Source organism: Monodon monoceros, unplaced genomic scaffold (genome assembly GCF_005190385.1).
Source record: "Monodon monoceros isolate NGI ecotype Baffin Bay Population unplaced genomic scaffold, NGI_Narwhal_1 Super_Scaffold_15, whole genome shotgun sequence".
NCBI classification, from domain to species: Eukaryota; Metazoa; Chordata; class Mammalia; order Artiodactyla; family Monodontidae; genus Monodon; species Monodon monoceros.
In genome coordinates this window covers 542,172-558,612 of record NW_021703771.1, presented here as the reverse complement: position 1 = coordinate 558,612, position 16,441 = coordinate 542,172, and the positions used below count along the sequence as shown (strand labels likewise).

The 16,441-nt window shown below is 39.1% G+C and overlaps 1 protein-coding gene across 1 annotated transcript in view; it reads left to right on the top strand.

Annotated features, from left to right (window-relative positions):
• The window catches only part of EYS (eyes shut homolog), a 1,642,163-nt gene that overhangs the window by 1,585,667 nt on the left and 40,055 nt on the right, over positions 1-16,441 (top strand). Inside the window, exon 39 of the mRNA XM_029223300.1 lies at positions 14,371-14,543. Coding sequence (XP_029079133.1) covers positions 14,371-14,543 — 173 coding nt within the window. The remainder of the gene's footprint in view (positions 1-14,370; positions 14,544-16,441) is intronic.

Here is a 16,441-nt window from a genome sequence, read left to right as displayed (position 1 = left end):
AAGTTCATAAATGAGGTATACTTACAACATAAACTGATCAGTGAACACAGAAGCTCAGTGACCCAGGGTTTCCTAATTATTGGCTCACAGATGCCTTTAAGAATCAGGTGAAAGCTAAAAATTCTTTCCCCTGAGAATGAACATACTTAGGACACAAAATTTACATAAAATTTTAGAGGTTTACAAACTCCCTAGATCCCAATCAGAGAGACCCCCAAACTCTCCAAATTAAGAATTCCTTGCTTCTGTACATTTCATCCAACAGTGCTTAGTCCTGTTTTCCAGCACTCCCCTGCTGGACTATGTGATTGTTTGCCAAGTAGTGTCCTGTTGCCTAAACTCTCCTTACTCTAATCCAGGTTGTCTCCTCCTAAAAGCCTCTTTGCTCCTATCACTTTCCCACCCAAAATGTTGTTTTTCATTGCCAAAGCAACGCAGTGTAAATCCTTTAATCTGTCATGCAGGGTGTATCATGACTGGATGTCAACCTATCTGTTCCTGCTATAATTTTTTTCCCTGCAATATACTCAGATTAATTGTATCACCCTGTCCAGCCTCTGGAGAAACACTCCCCTTACCAAGCAACCAACTGCATGTAGCTAGCTTGGTAACTCACTACCCTGCATTAGTTTTTCCTCCTTTCCCCCCACTTTGCTTTTCCCTCACTCTTGCTTACCTGCCAGAGGGTTCCTTATTTCCTTGGAATTGCTTTTAGTCTCTGTTTTCTAGGGATTCCAAGTTAAGACGGATAGTATTTCTTAACTATGAGATTAGCAAAGAGCTAAAAAAAATTGACTCATCTAGTGGTGAGGCTGTAGAGAAACAGGCACTGCAGTTTACTAGAGCAAACTCTATTTGTTAAAGCAAAAGATGTTCATCCCTAGATTGTAAAGCTGAACAGTGGAGGACTCTGCAGCTATAAAGCTTATCTGTTGCTATGGAGTGATCCTCAGGATACATTAGGTGAATAAAGGGTAAAGAAACATGTAAGAAAAGGGAATGATAGTTAGATGTAGATAAATAGATATAAGCATATACATATAGATACACATAACACACATACACATATGCCCATTATTTTTTTAAGAGAGGAAGATTACAGAAAAAAATTATAGATAGTTACTGATAGAATGAGGAAGAGAACAAGGGAAAGTTGTAGGATGAAAGCTAGGCTTTTCAAAATACAATTTGCTTTACAGTTTTACTGGGGACTAGGTAAATGTTTCACCTGGTAAATCAAAAAATGAAAAAGAGTAATTCTTAAACATTGAAAGAAAATAAGAAAATAAATGAATTTAACCATATTTCAAGTTGGTGCCATAACCAAGTATAGAGATTTAATTCAATTGATTTTTTAAACTATTTTAGCTGTACAGTGGGTTATAGTCTAAGGACAAAAAGAATCATAAAGCTATCCTAAATTGCATCCTGTGGTCTTGATATTAGTGGTAGCACTGTTATTGTTATTTTGGAACTACGGATAAAAATAGCTAGATAGCAAGATTCTAGATGGCTGGCTAGATGGACGGATATAAACAAAATTAGTAATTATGTTAATATTTACTAATTATGTTAATATCATTAGGAACAAAGATCTTCAGCATAAGAGAAAAGAGATATAGACATAAAATGAAAGAAGTAAGAATCTTTTCGTCTTTATTTTGAACTAGAAATAACATATGAATTCATGACTTAATTTTCTCTTTCTAAAAAACTTATTCCTTAGCTATGTCCACTAAAGTAACCTAGAAACAATAATAACCCAGCAGCAATGAATAGCTCTAGTGTCAAAATTGTCATCTCCAAATGCCATTTTCCACTAAAAATAAATCAGGCCTTCTTGGAGACTTGGACATTCAAATCTGGGGTAGGAAATGTATGCTATGAGCCTGGATGTCTTCTTGTGCCTGAAAGTGAGAGATATCAAAGACTACTAGGGCCGTTGAAAAAGAAGACAGGAGCCAGCTTAAGGAGACTCCCACTGACCAAAGATGGGATGACTTCAGAAATACACAGAATAATGTCTATGATGGCTTTAAACATGCCAGTGTGTAAATGTACATAGTTGTTACGATACTCCACCTACCCCCACCAAGGGAGGAAAAGAAACTTGTCTCCCTAGAGGTTGCTAGTGCACCACTCACTTATTCTGCAGTTTGATAAAGAGGAAGTGTTCAACCTTCTTTTCCTATCAAGACTGTATTGCAGGAATGGTAGCCAGCTTCCAAGCAGCCCACGGGGATTCTTGTCCATGGTAGACACATCCTCCTGCAGTCTCCTCCCACCTGAGTAGGCTGACTTGTGCAAATAATAGGATATTCTGGAAATGACAGTTTATGACTTCTGCCTTCCTTAAGTTATTAAATTTAAGGGTTAAATGATCCTATCCACTGAACAGTTTTAACAATAGTCACACTGTATTTCATCTAGTCCCTGGGGCAGTGGGATAGAGGATGAGTTTTCAGGTGACAAAGCCTGAAAACACAGTGACTTATTATGAGTCATTATAATAAATGTTTATTATTGCTTTAAGCCATTAAGCTCTGAGGTAATTTATTGTGCAGCAATAGATAACACTAAATAATATTAACTAGCCAGACAGTGGATGAGGAGTAATTTTTAATAGATCTGATCTAATAGTGCAGGATAAATAATAGAAATGAGAAACACCATTTTGTAACCACCAAGGAAATAATGGCTGCTTGAACTACTCAGTGAAAGGTTGATAGAAAACTATACATGGTTGTATCAAGCTGACGCCACTTGAACCAACTGATCAGTCATAACATAATTAAATGTAGAACAAGCATTGTGTGCCTCTAATGTGATGTATTTAGAACTACACAGCCCCACCCATAAAGCAGCCCAAATGTGAATCTAATAAAGCCTCTATATCTATAAGTTTATGAGAAATATGGGCAATAGAGGAAAACAAGCTAACTGACATTATAAGGATATAAAGAGCCAAATCCAGAATGGAAAATTCTACTGGACAAGTCACACAAAAATAGCATGTGTGGGAAGAAATGCAGAGGGAGAATTTTTATCTCAGTAACAAGCCTTAAGACACATAGTGTGTGGGCTTCCCTGGTGGTGCAGTGGTTGAGAATCTGCCTGCTAATGCAGGGGACACGGGTTCGAGCCCTGGTCTGGGAGGATCCCACATGCCGCGGAGCAACTAGCCCCGTGAGCCACAACTACTGAGCCTGGGCGTCTGGAGCCTGTGTCCCGCAACAAGAGAGGCCGCGATAGTGAGAGGCCCGCGCACCGCGATGAAGTGTGGCCCCCACTTGCCACAACTAGAGAAAGCCCTCGCACAGAAACGAAGAGCCAACATAGCAAAAATAAATAAATAAATTACTAAACTCCTACCCCCAACATCTTCTTTAAAAAAAAAAAGAAATATTGTGCAGGTGCATTTGTGGAACTTATTTGGGTGCTGATGAATTGTCAAAAAAATACTTTTTCAAGACAATCATAATTAGCTGAACACAAAAATTAGATGACAGGAATTAGTGTTAATTTTGTTGGGTCTGATAATACTATTGTGGTTTTCTTTTTTAAAGTTTCTTATCTGTTAGTGATACATACTATAGTATTTACAGATAAAGTAAGACTTGCTTCAAAAGATTTTGGCAAGGGCTTCTCTGGTGGCGCAGTGGTTGAGAGTCCACCTGCCGATGCAGGGGACATGGGTTCGTGCCCCGGTCCGGGAAGATCCCACATGCCACGGAGCGGCTGGGCCCGTGAGCCATGGCCGCTGTGCTCCACGACAGGAGAGGCCACAACAGTGAGAGGCCCGCGTACCAAAAAAAAAAAAGATTTTGGCAAAAAAAGTGGTGGAGAAAGAAACAATGAAACTAAAGAGCTGAGAATTGATAACTTGAAGTGGGCAACGGGTTCAAGGAGGTTCATTGATACTATCTTTTTTTCTACTTTTGTATACATTTGAATTAAAAGACAATAGTACACATAATTCACATTTTGTCTAATTTGTAAAATTCATAAGGTATAAAATAAAAAAAAATTCATGATCACACCAGTTGTAGATAACTACCTTTAAAATTGGGGGATGTTTTATTCCAATCTTTCTCCATCTTCAGTTCTTAGCTGCCGAAACAAAGTAAATCCATTATTTGGTGCCACCTATGGAAAACGTATTTGAAGGATGTAAATTATAAATTAAATTCCTACTTTCTGTTCCTTTATTATTGAAGTAGCTAGAAAATAAGAGTCAAAAGTAAGAATTCAGTGTAGATTTTATCAAGCCTCCCTATTACTGTGGTTTAAGGGGAATAATTTTTCTCTCTTGGTTTTTGTGTAACTCAGATGTCATTAACTTTCTATAAGATCCTTGAGATCTGCATAAACTATGACAATCCAAAGACCTTTCCAAGATTAATGCAGATTCCAGGAGAAAGGTGAATGTTCTCAAAGCCATCTCTGGTTCCATGGTCCTGCTTCCACCCACACAGCCTCTACTCCGGACCATGTATTGCCTAAAAGTGACAATCAACCTCTTTGACTTCTACTAAGTTAACAAGGCCACTCACACTTTGAGATGGATCAGACTGTTTATGTTGGTGCAGGGGGACAGGATGCATGCAGATATAGGAGGGAAATGTTTATATCCACCTAAACAACTCTCCCCTGTGTTTTGGTCATCCCACCATAGCAGTGAATACATGGTCATTCCACCCCATCTCTTTGTCTTCTTGTCATTGCTTCATGTTGCTCCAAATGACTCTCTAGGTTAGAACAAACCAAATTTCCCTCCTGGCCTTGGCCAGAGCAATTTAGCTATTTTCTTTTTATAGTACAGGTTTATGCTCACATTAATGCAACTAGGGTCCACCATCTACTCCAAGCAGCTCACCTAGAGAGTTTCCCAAAGACAATTCTCTCTTTAAGAGGAGTTGAGTCCAACTGTTAACACAATACGTTTGAGCACTTACACCTGGAGAACAGAACCATTAGGATTGAGGCCCACAGATGGCTGCCAGTACTTTTATTAGTGTGTAAAGAGTAATTGCATCTCATCCTTCTTACTCCATGAGGTATCATCAAAGAGTTTGGTGAATGATCTCCCCAGCAAGGAACGGAAGGCCATAGGGTAACGTCAGCAGGTAGAGTGATGGTCACCACCCTTCCCTGTAAGTATGTTGAGTCTTTACATGACCACATTCCAGTGTACAGGGAGCCCCATTTGTTTAACACTTGTTTGTATATTTTTCAAAGGCTTAAATTTTGAGCATGTCATTTTGATATCCAATAAATTTTAGCAGATAAAATGATATCCATCATATCACACGTACTTTATTCTCCCAACTTATTATTCAGATGAAAATAAGTTATATAGGAAAGCAAAGTGACATTAATGAAGCCATCCAACACAACAAATGGTCTAAGGAGGAGGAGATCCAGCTAAGTTTCTCTTTTCCTTTAAATCATGGAGAAATATGTTATATGTGCAGAAGTGGAATCCTTCAGGCCATATGCTCCTGCATTGCTAAGCAACATGCTTTTATTCCATTATTCATATGGCTTTATTATCACACCACATAGATTTCATTTTAAGTGCTGTATCTGTGATTTTCCGTATGCATAGAGAACTCACAAATCTGTAGCCATAAATTTCTTACAGATCTCGCTCAAGGTGAATTTTCTCCAAGAACTTTTTCTTTCTGCTCTCATCTCATAATGAGAATTCTAAAACTCTGCCCTCATTAGGCTCAATATGTATAAAAGACTCTCTTATCCAAAGCAACCAGAATCTGTATGATGGGTAAACTGAAAAAGTAGAGTAACCAGGGGTTATACTTTTTTAAGTCTCTTTCTCAACCACACACTGAGGACTAATAATTACATTTATCTCATTGAATAAATATGAGAATGAAATGAGTTACTACATATAAAGTACTTAAAATGGTGCCTGGCACAAAGGTGAGGCCCAAATAAACTTCGAACAGTATATTTTACATGTATCACATATATATTATATAAATGCATTGTTATAAATAAATTATCATAAAGTCCTTAGGGGCAATACTATGTTTTCTGTTTTGTATTCACCCTGGTATAAAATAGAGTGGGGCACGGCACTCATTCTGTGGTGAAAAATTAGTAAGCAAGCAAATGATGTTTAAATGATACTAAAACAAAAAATATTAAACCTTCTATCATCTCATTTCCAATTAATTTTTATACATCAATGTTTATCCTAAACTTCAGAAGTCTTAGAATGGTCTAATTACAAGAAAGTTAAATTCTTCATGTTGAATATGACTAACATTTTCTTCTGCATTGTCACCTCTCCATGTTTAGAGGTAGAAGAACCTGCAAATTGTTCTTTATGTATTAAGAATTGAGGATAGAAAACATTTGGGGATTGGACCTGAGATAAGAAAACAGTTCCATGTATAATATCAATGATTCCTCAGGGTTTTTTTTAATATTCTTAGCTACTATCTAGTGGATGCTTTAGCCCTTTGACTGCTATTCTGCTTAACTCACAAATCTGTCTTACATTCTCAATATTCAACAAGTTCAAGAGCCAGTTCATTAGGTACTTAAAGGGAGAAAAAAGGCCTGTTATCACCTGCTCTCACCTCCAACTCAGTATAACTAAAAGTAGATTTTTATATTTTCCTACTAAGCTATATTCTTCTCCGAATGTCCCTATTCCCAATAATGGCACCATATTCTTTCAGTCATTTAATCCTGAAACCCCAAAGACTTCCATGAGATTAAGAGACAAAGGGTGGCAGTTGTGGTGGATGCCCTCTCCCATCACCAGCCATGTAATTTGCTTACTGATCTGATCCTCAAGTCTCTGCCCCATAATATGAGGCTGAGGACAGGAGTCCCCTAGGAGGGCTGTCAGGAGGACTGAATGAGCCAACATACTTGACGTGCTTAGCAGGGTGCCTGGCACAGGTGAGCTCCGGAAACGTTTTCTGTTGCTAGAATCTTTCGTCTAGGTACCAACGCACCTACCAAGTGCTTCTCACACCCCCGTCAACCTTTCCATCCTCAGAGCCATTTCCCTGCCCAGGCGACTCTGCATCCAGCTATCTCCCTAAACCAGTCATGACTCAGTCATTCACTTATTTATTCCCAGGATGTTCAATGAAAAATTCCAATATGCCAGGAACTGCTTTAGGTCCTGGGCCTGCAACAGAGAGCAAAGAGCCCTGACCTCTACTCCCATGGAATTACTGATCTAGTGTAAGGTCAGCACACCATGGCCTACAGGCCAAATCTTGTCCAGCACCCATTTTTGTGAATAAAATTGGGATACGGCCACGTCCATTCATTTGTGGATTGTCTGCAGCGGCTTTCAACAGTTGGAAGAACTGAGTTATGGTTACAGAGTCTGACGGCCCACAAAGCAAACTGTACAGTGTCAAAGCTCAGTAAGATCCCACCAAGAGTAAACCTACATCACTAGAGCATTTATGGGGTCATCCTATACATACCAGGCCAATATTCTTCAATATAGCTCATCATTCATGTCACTCCCTGCACATCTCTGTGTCACTTGAACCCTCTCAGCCCGCTATCCACAGTTTCCTTCTCCAGCCTACTCTTCTCCTGCCCCTTCCCCTCAATGCTCTCATTCTTGTTGGCAAATCTCACTTCAGCAGCCTTCCCTGAACTCATTAAGGTTGCTTAGGTGTCCTTCCAGTGGGCTCCAAGAGTATTCATTTTATCAGTTGTCACATTGTATTAAAATTGTCTGCTTACTAATGTGATCCCCTCTCAAACAGCAAGTCCATGAGGTCAAGAATGGGGGCTTGTGTGTTGTGGAAGGCTCATTGCTCAGCACAGTGTCAGACACATAGCATGTAAAAAATGATAACAGGAAATATTCTTTAATGAATGAACATCTACCTCTCTTTGTTATTTTCTGCTTTTCCCACTATGTGGATGCCTCACACACATACCTCTCCAAAACCAATCTTCCTCAGGGAAGAGTAGTAAACCTGTGATTAAAGGAACAGATGTTAATGAATTAATTTCAAGGTTTAGAAAAGATTGTTTTCAAGTAAGTTTATAGCATCCGTATTATATTATAGCTAACGTGATTTAAGATCTACTTAATAGTAAAATAAATATTTTACCATTGCCATGTCTGTCTCTAAGGCAGTGAGACTAATTTTGTTCTTAATTTTCTTTTTTCAAGTAAATAAAAATGAACCACTAGATGGTACAATCATCAATTTCAAAGGTAATGACATTAGAGAGGTTTCTTTTATGAAATTGGTAAGACAATCTACTTTCATATAAAAGACCTTTACATATTTTACGCTATTTGTGATCTTCAAACAATAATCAAAACCATTATGTAATTCTATAAGAGGTTAATTCTGTATTTTGTTTTTCTCCATTTTGGAGAACCTCATACAACTTTTTCAAATTTTTTTGCACAACTATTAACTCAAATGCAATAAGCATGTAAATTTTCTTTCATCATGGCCCATCTAAACACATTATTTAATGAAATGGCAACATCCCTCAGAGACTTCTGTTTATTTTTTACCTTTTTATGTATGTGCCTTATGCCTCCACCTCTAAGTTCCAAACTGTTGAGAATTTTTGTTTTAAATTCCTCCTAAAACCAAAGTCTAACAGTGTGTTGGTGCTGTGTTGTTAATTATGTTCTCTTCCCACGAGCTCTTCCCCATGCTGGTCTCAGGGTCCCAGGAGCACCTCTCTGTGCCGTTCACTTGGTCCCTCAGTGTAGGTGGCCCAGCAGTGCTTTCCCTGAGCATTGCCCTCACCTGACACACCTGCCATCCGTATGACCTGGCAGAGTGCTATGCGCATAGTAGATACTAAATAGATATGTATGTATGTGTATATATAGAGAGAGAGAAATAAATTTTGGTGAAACAAATTTGATTAGACTGCCAAATAATAAAGGAAAATATAGGAATTTGTAATGAATGTTTTCTTTTTTCTTTAATTTATTTTATTGATGTATACTTGATTTACAATATTGTTTTAGTTTCTGGTGTACAGCAAAGTGATGCAGTTATATACATATATGTATAGATTCTTTTTCATATTCTTTTCCATTATGGTTTATTACAGGATACTGAATATATTTCCCTGTGCTATACAGTAGGATCTTGTTGTTTATCCATTCTATGTATACCAGTTTGCATCTTTGAATCCCAAACTCCCAATCCATCCTTTCCCCACACCCGCTACCCCTTGACAACTACAAGTCTGTTCTCTATGCCTGTGAGTCTGTTTCTGTTTTGTAGATAAGTTCATTTATGACATATTTTAGATTCCACATATAAATATTATATGATATTTTTCTTTCTCTTTCTGACTTACTTCAGTTAGTAAGATAATCTCTAGGTCTATCCGTGTTGCTGCAAATGGCATTATTTCACTCTTTTTTATGGCTGAGCGATATTCCATTGTGTATATATACCATTTCTTCTTTATCCATTCATCTGTTGGTGGACATTTAGGTTGTTTCCCTGTCTTGGCTATTGTAAATAGCGCTGCTATGAACATAGGGGTGCATATATCTTTTCAAATTATAGTTTCATCTGGGTATATGCCCAAGAGTGGGATTGCTGGACCACATGATAGATCTATTTTTTGTTTTTTGAGGAACCTCCATACTCTTTTCTATAGTTGTACCAATTTACGTTCCCACCAACAGTATAGGAGGGTTCCCTTTTCTCCACACCCTCTCCAGCACTTATTGTTTGTGGACTTTTTAATGATGGCCATTCTGACTGGTGTGAGGTGATACCACACTGTAGTTTTGATTTGCATTTCTCTGATAATTAGTGGTGTTGAGCATCTTTTCATGTGCCTATTGGCCATCTGTATGTCTTCTTTGGAGAAAAGTCTATTAAGGTCTTTTGCCCAAAATGAATATGTTCTTGATAAATATGTGAAAATTCGTGAAATTTATTTATAAATAAATAAAAATTAGGCAGACACTAAAACATTTTTATTTTAATAAAATGAAATAAAATAATGATTATTGGGTCAGTAAAAAACAATAAGCCTGTAAAAGTGTTCCATATTTTCAATTACATACAAACCTGTTATTTCAGGGGCATCCTCATAAGCTTATGATAGTAATGTAAATTGATAAAATTATTATGGAGGGCAGGTTGGAATATGTATCCAAAGCCTAGAAGTCATGATAATATTTGAATTTATCTTGAGAAAATTATCATAGATATGCAGAAAGATTTAGTTACAAGAGTTTTATCACAGTGTTGTTTGTAGAAAGTGAAAACTTAAAAACATAATATCTGAACTAATATCTCACAAGTGACTGTGAGAATAAAGTATATTTCATCAATTCAATGAAATAATATTAAACCATTAAATATGAAGTTGTAGAAGTTAATAAATATAGAAAGATGTTTCTAAATATTATGTTTTATTTCTTTTTGAAAAAGTTTATTGATGGGGAGTTCTGTTTGTGAAAGTATGGGAGATTATATATACTGAATGATATTTCCAAATGAAAATATTCAAATCTGAATAAAATATAAAATGTATATTTTCAGAACACTGTTACCTGAAGTAAAAACAATATGAAATGAAAGCAGGAGTCTAGAAAACAGGTGTCAACGTTGACTTTTGCTGCGAGTTCCTGTCAAAACCTTGGGGCTGTGTGAATTTACCTTTGAGGGCTGCACAGGTTACAGTGGACCAGCCCTAAAAGCGAAGGACTGCCACAAGTGGGGAATTTTAAGGAGACTGCTCACAGGCCCGGGGCCCCTAAGAGGTATACCCTCAATGTAAAAAAAAAAAAGAAAGAAAGAAAAAGAAAGCCCATTTTACAACAAGAAGAAAGCAAGAAAATTTGCCTACCTTGAACTTGGGACTAGTTGATGGGAAAATATGTGAAAGAGCAAAGGGCTAAGGATAGCCAAAACAACCCTGAACAAGGGTAGCAGAATTTGCCATCCTAGGTATCAAGACCTATTATAAAGTGGGAGAAATTAAGACACAAGATCAGACCAACAGACTAACGGAACAGGATGGAGAGGCACAGGACCTTGCATAAATGGACAGGGCTCATTAGTGAAAAAGGATGAACAAGTCAATAAAGAGTGTTAGGACTATTGGTTATCCATGTGGAAAACTGTAATTGAATCTTTACCCCATATCAAACACACAAAAAATAATTTCAGAAGTATTAAGACTTAAATGTAAAAGGAAAAATCTATGGTTCATCTGTTGATGGGCACTTGGGTTGCTTCCTCCATACCTTGGCTGTTGTAAATGGTGCTGCTATAAACATTGGGGTGCATGTATCTTTTCAAATTAGTCTTTTTGTTTTTTCCAGATATATATACTCAGCAGTGGAATTGCTGGATCATATAATAGTTCTATTTTTAGTTTTTGGAAGAAACTCCATACTGTTTTCTATAGGGGCTGCACTATTTACATTCTCACCAACAGTGCACAAGGGCTCCCTTTTCTCCACATCCTTGCCGACACTTGTTATTTGTTGTCTTCTTGCTAATAGCTATTCTGACAGGTGTGACGTGATAACTCATTGTGGTTTTAATTTGTATTTCTCTAATAATTAATGATGTTGAGCATATTTTCATGTGCCTGTTAGCCATTTGTATGCCTTCTTTAGAAAAATGTCTATTTAGGTCTTCTGCCATTTCTTTGTTTCGTTTTGTTTTTGTTTTTTTTTGTTTTTTTGCGGTACGTGGGCCTCTCACTGCTGCGGCCTCTCCCGTTGCGGAGCACAGGCTCTGGACGTGCAGGCTCAGTGACCATGGCTCACGGGCCCAGCCGCTCCATGGCATGTGGGATCCTCCTGGACAAGGGCACGAACCCATGTCCCCTGCATCAGCAGGCGGACTCTCAACCACTGCTCCACAAGGGAAGCCCCGTCTTCTGCCATTTTTTGATTGGGTTGGGTTTTTATTGATATTGAGTTGTATGAGCTATTTATATATTTTGGGTATTAACCCCTTATTGGTAATAACATTTGCAAATATTTTGTCCTATTCTATAGGTTGTCTTTTCATTTTTGTCTATTGTTTCCTTTGCTATGCAAAAGCTTTTCGCTTAATTAGGTCCCATTTGTTTACTTTTGCTCTAATTTCTTTTACCTTAGGAGATATAGCCAAAGAAAAGATTGCTATGATTTATGTCAGAGTGTTATGCTTACATTCTCTTCTATGAGTTTTATGGTTTCAGGTCTTACATTTAGGTCTTTGATCCATTTTAAGTTTATTTTTTTATATGGTCTGAGGAAATGTTCTAATTTCATTCTTTTACATGTACCTGTCCAGTTTTCCCAGCATCACTTGTTGGAGAGACTGTCTTTTCTCCATTATGTATTCTCGCCTTGTTTGTCATAGATTAATTGACCACAGGTGCATGGGTTTATTTCTGGGCTCTCTATTCTCTTCCATGGAGCTATGTGTCTGTTTTTGTGCCAGCACCATGCTGTTTTGATTACTGTAGCTTTGTAGTATAGTCTGAAGTCTGGGAGATGATACCTCCAGCTTTGTTCTTTTTTCTCAAGATTGCTTTGGCAACTTGGAGTCTTTTGTTTTTCCATATGAATTTTAGGAATATTTGCTTTAGTTCTGTGAAATATGTCATGATTATTTTGATACACTAAAAATGAACTATCAGAAAGAGAAAGTAAGAATACAATCCCATTTAAAATTGCATCAAAATGAATAAAATACCTAGGAATAAACTTAACCAAGGAAGTGAAAGACCCATACTCTGAAAACTCTGAAATTCAAGAATGAGCCTCCGTCTTTAAGCTTCCCCCTCTGTACCTTCCACTTGATTAAGACCTTTGGGAATATCACAAGGTAGATACATCAGCTCCAGTGCAAAAGAAGAGAAATTTGAGGGGTGAAACAGCCCCATGTCCAGTAAAACACTGAAAAAGGAAATTGAAGGTGATACAAAGAAATGGAAAGATATCCATGCTCTTGGATTAGAAGAATTAATATTGTTAAAATGGCCATACCACCCAAAGCAACTTACAAATTTAATGCAATCCCTATCAAAATACCCATGCCATATTTTATAGAGTCATCCTTTTCTTGGTCCTGAATTAAAACATGGGGAGGTCCATTGAACTTTCTGTTTCTCTTGACTAATAAACTCTTTAATTTAAAAATACACTCTCAATCATTAATTCAAATGGTCCACATCAAAATACTAATAACACTTTACTCTTCAAGGCTATTACCCTAAACCCAGCCAGGGCTCATCACATGAATGAAAGGTCTCAGGAGGAGGTGTGATCTCCTGCTGCTGTCTTTCCCTGGGCCAGTGGTTTCTGACTCTGCACCCACACCATCCTCGAATGGCCCCCTTGACTCACACTGTTTACCTGATGGTTTAGTGTCCTCTGTGCCAGGCAGGGATTTCAAGCTAACCGTTTCCCTCATGTGCCCTAACGGTATTGTTGCCAGAGTTAGGGAGAAAAGTACAGGGCACCCAGATAAATCTGAATTCCAGACAAAAAACAAGTAATTTTTCTGTTTATCTCAAATATTGCTTAGCTGAAATTCAAATAATTGAATGGAACATACTTATACTAAAAAATTATTTATTGTTTATCTGACATTTACATTTAAGTAGGTGCCCTGCATTTTATCTGTCAACTCTACCTTTGCTGAGTCCATCAGAGACTCCCCTACCAGGCTCCTCCCAATATCATTCTCTAAACCAAGACAAAGTCTCTCTTCAGAATGGGTACTGCCCTTTACCCCTCAGATTCTGCTCCAGCCATAAACTGACTGCCTCTTACTGCCACGGTTCCTTCAGATACCAGGATACTCTCTGGGCAAGGTCTCTTTTATATGTCCCCAAGCTGATCCTAACTCAGAGTGCCACAGCCCCCCGCCTGGTTCACTACCATTGGCCTCACCACTGGCAGGGTTTGAGGCTCCTTCTGCAGCCCCTGGAGCTGGGCTTGTGCATCCCCCAGTATCAGGGAACATATAGAAGCTGGACTTCTTTTTTCTAGGCTTAGGTTAGGAGGCCACTCCATCCACAGCTTTCCCCCTGGGTGGTGGGGTAGGTTGAGGAGAGGGAGTTATAACGCTGTTTTGTCCAAAGAAATGATTCTCATCAAATTTTCTTTCAATTTCCACGGGCTGAACCTTTTAAAATCCTTAATATGGAGTCCAGTAATCCCATAACAAGTCATTAGTTCTTTCCTTTGACAATGTGAATCTTGGTAGTTTAAATCACAATTGGCTTTCATATACAACATCTTTTCTGTCTTGGAGCCTCAGGCAAAACTGCCAAGTTAACATCAGGAGGCTACATGAGTGTATACCCAACAGGTGCTCAAATCATGCTGCCTTCTTTCTTATCCTACAGCTGTAACTGTCCTAGTGGATGGAAAGGAGCCTTTTGCACGGAGACAGTTTCCACCTGCGACCCTGAGCATGACCCTCCACACCACTGCAGCAAAGGAGCAACTTGTGTCTCGTTGCCTCATGGATACACCTGTCACTGTCCACTAGGAACCACTGGAGTCTACTGTGAGCAAGGTGAGGCTCAACTCATGCTGTCCACAGATTTAAGTGAGTCAGTTTCCTTTTGGGAAAGTGAAATGAAATCTGTGTAATAATGAAAGAGCCCGCTCTCTTCTTCCCCCCTGTATATTTGACATTATATTTCACAAATAGGATAGTACTAAAATTTAGTACTACAAAAATACAGCTTTATGTTTAGAATTGCTTTAATTTACTAACTCAAATGCCCCTGTCTGTTTAGTCTAGACGTTCTGGATCTCTTGTGCTAAATGCAATCTAATTAAGTGAATTTAGATTCATAATTCAGCTTCTCCCTCTGTACCTTCCATTTGACTAAGGCCTTTGGGAATATCACAAGGGAGATACATCAGCTCCAGTGCAAAAGAAGAGAAATTTGAGGGGTGAAATGGCCCAATGTCCGGTGGAGCAATAAGGAGCCCTCAGTTTTCTAGGTCTCCTCAGCCTATATACCTCCCCTTATGACTGATGATACCCTTACCACTGGGCACCATGCAACGGCCTTGAGGGAGCCCGCCGTCTCCTGAGTGCCCCCCACATGGGCTGCAGCTGGTGTAAGTGTGCTTCTAGGCCTGCCCACTCCCCCGTTTAGTACCCACCTTGCCTCAGACCTTCTGGATTCCCTCCACATCACACACCCTGCAGGGTGGGAGGGCGTGGATGGAGCATGGCAGTCCTATTCTCTCCTTCCCAAGTAGAGCTGGACCAAAGTCATTCCTCCACTGTCCTCCTTGCAGCCAATAGCACAAACTCATCTTCATGGACTGGAGAAGGAATGTGGCTCTGTACTGCGCGTCATCCCCAAGCAAGAAGCCCGTGTGGCACTGCACGATTTACCTCCTCATGTAACTTCCCTGACAGCCTCTCTTTATAGGCAAGGTTGGTGGGAGGCTTAGTGGAATGCAGCCACCTTTAAATCTCCCCCATCACACCTGCATCCTCTGCTAAAGCTCTGAGAACCCCTAGGGCAAGAGCAAAAATGCCCACAGACACAAGGACGAAGTAGGGCACTGGAAAAGGTGGCTTTGGGGAAAATCAGGAAAGCACGGGCTGCTCAATGCCTCAAGTTATGCATCCTACATAAATCAACACTTATGCTTCACTTTGTCTTATCTGGTGTAGTTCTAAATATCACAGCAAAATGGGTGTGAAAGAAGACCTCCATAACGCCATGCTCAGAGTCCTAAAAATTCAGTGTGACAGACACAGTTGTGCTGCTGTGAGGCTAATGGGATGGCCTGGCTGCAGCTGGCCAATGTGTCAGTAAGGCTCCAGCCACGGATCCACACAGTCCTGCTTCAGTTCGCCCCTATCCCCCTACCTCCCCATTCCCACTCCCACCCCCCCATCTCGGGGCTGGCTGGGAGTCCAGGACAGTGTGGCATGGAATTCAGGAAACTTGCAGTTGAAGAATCTGGAAAATTGAGCCAGAAAAACATGAGGACATGGGGATCCCTCTGCCGGCTCCTGGAATCCAGAGACTGGATCATCCACTATTTCTCTATCTCACCTCACACCCCACCCAGAAGAGAAAGCCTTAGCCTCTGCACCCATGTTTAGCAGCAGGGGCTGGGGTAGAAGAAGTACGGGAGCCCATCACCAATTGTGTTATATACACCTTGGGATAATTTGGGGGCTTTATTGTAATATCACATCATACATGTTGTAATTTAATCTTCCTCTGATCATTTTATCAAATACATTAATGCAAACATTTTTAATCCTATATTCTCTGAGATTCTGTGTGTGCTTAACTTTCCTCGAAAAGTCAAAGGTGTTGATAAATGGAAGACATTTGAGGGTCAGAATACTAATGATTTAGCGAAAGAAACGTTTAATTGTGTCAGAAGTTGTGGCTATGAGATAATGTCTGGCTATGGGAATCTGTCTCTTTC